Source organism: Pyrus communis, chromosome 8 (genome assembly GCF_963583255.1).
Source record: "Pyrus communis chromosome 8, drPyrComm1.1, whole genome shotgun sequence".
Taxonomy (NCBI): Eukaryota; Viridiplantae; Streptophyta; class Magnoliopsida; order Rosales; family Rosaceae; genus Pyrus; species Pyrus communis.
Genome location: NC_084810.1, coordinates 24045867 through 24050469, shown reverse-complemented (window position 1 = coordinate 24050469; position 4603 = coordinate 24045867). Strand labels below are relative to the sequence as shown.

Sequence of the window (4603 nt, the reverse complement as noted above, 5' to 3'; positions counted from 1 at the left end):
CACAACTGCTAGAAGGCAATTTTTTAATGTATGGTCCAAAGGCGTTAGGCAACGCATGGTAAAGTAGATCAAGCCTCCATTAAAAAAGCGGGCGCCGGGGGGGGGGGGGGGGGGGGGGGGGCGTGGTGGGGGGGTGTGGGGTTTGGGGGCGGGGGTGGTGGTGTGGTGTGTGTGTGTGTGGGGGTGTGGTTGTGTTGTTGAAGAAGGCTTTAAGAGTGAACAAAATGGAGTAAAGGGAGAGGAAGGAGGGCTGCTGCCCAGGGGAAAGGGTGGGGAGTGGAGGGGTTAGGACGGGAAAGAGAAAATGCAAATTAGGCGCTGGTCAAGGGGAGGAAGGTTAGGCCATCTCCAATCGAGGGCTCGTTTTAGCCCTATAACCCTCCAAAAAATTAATATTTTAATGAACCATCTCCAACCGAGGGGCAAAAGGGCTATAGGCTAAACATAGCCCTGTGACAAAAAACCATCTTCAACTGAGGGGGCCAAAGGGCGATAGGCTAAACATAATTTATTATTTTAAAAAACTACAACAACTTAAAATTAAAGTCTATAATCATCATCATCCGCCATTGAAGGATTATAGTTGGATGTAAACAACTCACGTTGGGCCATAATTTCTCTCTTTTTCCTATCAAAATAGACCTTACTCATTGGAGTGTAATCCGAAGTATTCCTTTGCATATTCCTATCATCCATCTCTTCTTGAATTTGTTTTGCCCGTTCTTCGTGCCTACGATTCCTTTCTTCTGCGGCAAAGGCATTTTGTTCTGCCATTAATCGTAATGAGGTCGTCATTTCCTGTTGAAAGACGTAATCATCCTTTGCCTTCCCCTTTTCCTTCAATTTTCAAGCCTTGTTTCATCCCATAGCCCTAGGTATGGAACCTTCACCCAAAGATGGATTTTCTACCCTTATTTCTTGAATGGTAGGAGATTCATCTTCATCCCCAACAACCAGCGTAGGAGCAACTCTTTCTTGAGGTGGATTTTCAAATAACACCCACCCTTTACAAATTTCCCAACAACCGTGATGATTAAAGGGTTTCGAATTGTCCTCCATATATAATTCCTCCGCCAAGCGTACCTAGAAAATATAATTACAAAAATTAAAGAAAATTAATTTATGAAATTAAATGTAATATAATTGAATATTTAAAATAACTTGTGAAAACATTTGCTTCGTCGTAGTAAGTGGCTCCGCTTTCATGTTTGCTTTCGGCCCTTAAAACTGCTTGATGCCATATATTCAAACTTGGATGAAGATGTTTTTTTCCATCCTGAAGAACAATTATCGTGGTTTCGGAAATTCGGTGGAGTGGTGCCTTCGTAGAACTCATAGTACTTTTTGGACGTACGAGTCCAAACACCTTCACTTGTTTGAGAACTCCCCGTCACACTATCTTCGAAGACCCATCTATAAGCCTTGCAAAGAGTTTCATCTTCTTTTCAGGTCCAAACCCTACCTTTCAATGCAAATCTGGCCATTTGAAAATTATTGAAGAAATTGAGGCAAAGATTGTTGGAAGAGGTAAGAAATGATGTAGGAGAGAAATGGTGTAAGATATTATGGAATGGTGAAAATAATGTGAGAAATGGTGTAGGAAAGGCTTAGGTATTTAGGAAAAAAAAAAGGAATTTTTTAATATTTTATTTAAAAAAAATTTGTCCAGAAAAAAAAAAAAAATTCAAATCCAACGATCGGTCACCTGACGTCATCTAGCTGTTGGATTCAAAAATTTGGCCGGCCCGGGGCTAGCTGGCTGGCTCATTTGGGCTGGATCAATTAGAGATGGCCTTACAAAGAAACAGGAAGTCGAGGTGGGTCCGGGTTAAATTATAGAGGGAAAGGTGGTGATTCGGAACGTAAAAGATAGTACGGTTGAGACGGCCACTGCCGACCCCAAGACGGGAGCAAGGGGTTTGCGACAACAGTGCCAGATTTAGGGTTTGGGTGGCTACTGGGCACTGAGAGGATAAGGGTAGCAGGCATGTAGATATTTACTACAACAGGATGAATATCTTTTCCTCATGAGTAACTTTTAACTTGGACAAAATATGGAAGTTCCCATCCATGTATTTCTTCAAAATGCCTATAGTTCGAGTGAAACTTCGCCTTGGTTTGTAATTCTTTAATTTGATCAATTTATACTCTAATACTTAAACCATTATAGAACATCATTTAACCTCAAATCACCATGAATCCGAGGAGAAATTGTGTAAAGAAGGTTGCGATGAAGTTTCCGAGGGCAGGAGCTGTAACACAGTTTCTCCTCAAAACAAGGCTGCAAGTAAGAGATGGTAGATATGGGAGCGCGCAATAGCCAAATATAAATCCCGAAGCAATCCTAAGAGCTGATGAAACGGCACAAAATGATCACTTTTCATTACAATTTATGGACTATTTTGGTAAGTTTAGGCTAATTATTTTTTCTATTCAACGTGTCATCATATCTAACTCTCTGAAGTACACGAATCTGTTTTCATCTTACATCGCGTAAGCATTACATTTCGTAATAACAACAAATGTAGAATGTAAACAAGAACTCAAGACACCAAATCAGGGGAAAAGAACGAACAATTTCATACTTTTCATTTGAACATATAAACTAATAAAAGAATCGAAAACAATGAAACAAGAATCCGACCTAGCAAGAGTCACTACAAAAGATAACCAACCATCTAACAGAGAGAATTCTAAATTTCTAACTAACAAGTATGTTTCCTATAAGACTACAAGTGCATTCATATCACCACCATTGATGCACAAGAACTCCACTTTCTCTGACCTTAGTGAAAAGCTCCAAGCACTGCCCATACGTCTTCTTAAACTTTGGGCTCCTCTGACCCGGACAGCATTTCTGCCACCTATTGTAATGACATTCGAGAAAAATCTCGTCAATCAAACATATAGCTCCACTCTCGATCAACTTAGGTATCAAATGGAACTCAGCCCCCTCCACATCCATCTTCACCACCACAAAATCCCTCTCCGAAACCACGCTTTTCAACCACTCCGCGAAATCAAACCCTTCGATCTTATCCACATTGTCCCCGTAGTTTGAAGAGGGCCTCACTGACTGAACCCTCCCCATTCCCCTGCATTTCTCCACAATTTTCTTACCCGGATCCCTAGTGATCTCGAAGAACAAGGTCTCATTTCTCACCCACGCTGCGTAAGGCAAGAGCGTAACGCCTTTTTTGTTTCGGTACTCCTTGTGAAAAGTCTTATCCGCCTCGATTGCATAGATTTCGAAACTCTTGTTCTGTTTCGGGTACGTTTTCTCAAACCAGCTCCCAATACTAGACCCGTAATTCCGAGCACGGACGTCGACGTAGACGTACCTCTGCTTGTAGCTAACATCCGCCATTGAAGTTAAGTACTTTACCTTCTTCAAGTTCCTCTTGAGTGCAATCCAAGGCTTCTTTGGCTCTTCCTCTATCAAAGCCTCTGCCTCTCTGATAATTTCACGTTTATACCCCGGAACAGAGCACTTATTCCCCAAATTGCCACTTTGCAATCGGTTCTCCTTCTTCATCACGATTTCCCGAACCGGCGTCGTATCAAGGCCGTCCATGTCGCGGGACCGGACGAGTCTGCAGCAACCGAACAATTCAAGAAAAGAATTGAATCCGTACGAATCTTTGGCCGCAATGTGGGCGACGAAGAACCCGCCCGGTTTCAGGGTCCAACATACCTCGTCTGCGAATTCCGATGGTCGACCCGACGGGTTCAGACGCGAGAACTCAAAATCGAAAGATGATTCACCAAAAGGGTGGCGGCGGTTTGAGGCAGAGACGATCAAGGGCGGAGAAGCGGTCTCGGAGACTCCAATTGAGTTAACGACGCCGTTTTCTTGGAGCGCAAGGACGTCCTCGCCGGCCAGGGATTCGACGCAGAGGGCTTTCGAATTGGGCAAGAGGAATCCCTCGGCGATCAGGTCTTGGAAAATCGCCGAGTAGTAATCGACTGTCCTGCGCCACTTCTTGGTGGTCCAGAGCTCGGGGACACGTGGCCGACCGGAGCCCCGGACAAATAATGTTTCCCCGCCGCCTCGAAATTTGAGGTTGTCGTGGAAGAAGCACAAGTCGTTGTTGTACCGGCAGGATTCGCCGGCGAGCGTGATGAGGCAGGCGAATCGGACGGCGAGGACTAGGATTCCAAACGTGAGGAGGCGTACAAGTATGTTCCGTAGAGTGGCGGGTTTCGGTACGGGCGGCTCCATGGAGGAATTTTACGCCGACGAATCAAAGAAATCAAGAGTCAAGATTTTGAAGACGGTGTTGTTTTTAGGATTTTGAGGAGGTGAAGGAGGAAGGTTTTGAAAACAGAGGGAAAGGCAATTTGGGAAACTAACGATGCTGTACACGTGGCGAGTTAGTATTGGGCGGTGTTTGATAATGAGTCGGTGGGAGTTGTTATAGCCGTTATATTTGGTTAGGGTTTTTGCCGCTTTCTTTTGACGCCGAGTAAAAGTAATATGTTGTGACATTCGAGGTTTGAACTAACTCAGCCAATATACCTTACTGACATTGACTTCTAGATGTGTTAAGCTTCCCCTTATGTCTGGCTTCTCTACTTCTACTTTAGGGTTTTGGTTACATTA

General features: G+C 43.8%; 1 protein-coding gene across 1 annotated transcript; it reads right to left on the bottom strand.

Moving 5' to 3' along the window:
- Window positions 1–2746: 2746 nt before the first annotated feature.
- LOC137743767 (uncharacterized) lies at window positions 2747–4222 on the bottom strand. The gene has a single exon (XM_068483709.1). The coding sequence runs from the start codon at window positions 4220–4222 to the stop codon at window positions 2747–2749; it is 1476 nt and encodes a 491-aa protein (XP_068339810.1).
- Between the last annotated feature and the right edge of the window lie 381 nt (window positions 4223–4603).

What these genes read in the sequence shown, in the direction of transcription:
- LOC137743767 (XM_068483709.1), bottom strand. Translation starts at nt 4,222, where the DNA reads ATGGAGCCGCCCGTACCGAAACCCGCCACTCTACGGAACATACTTGTA.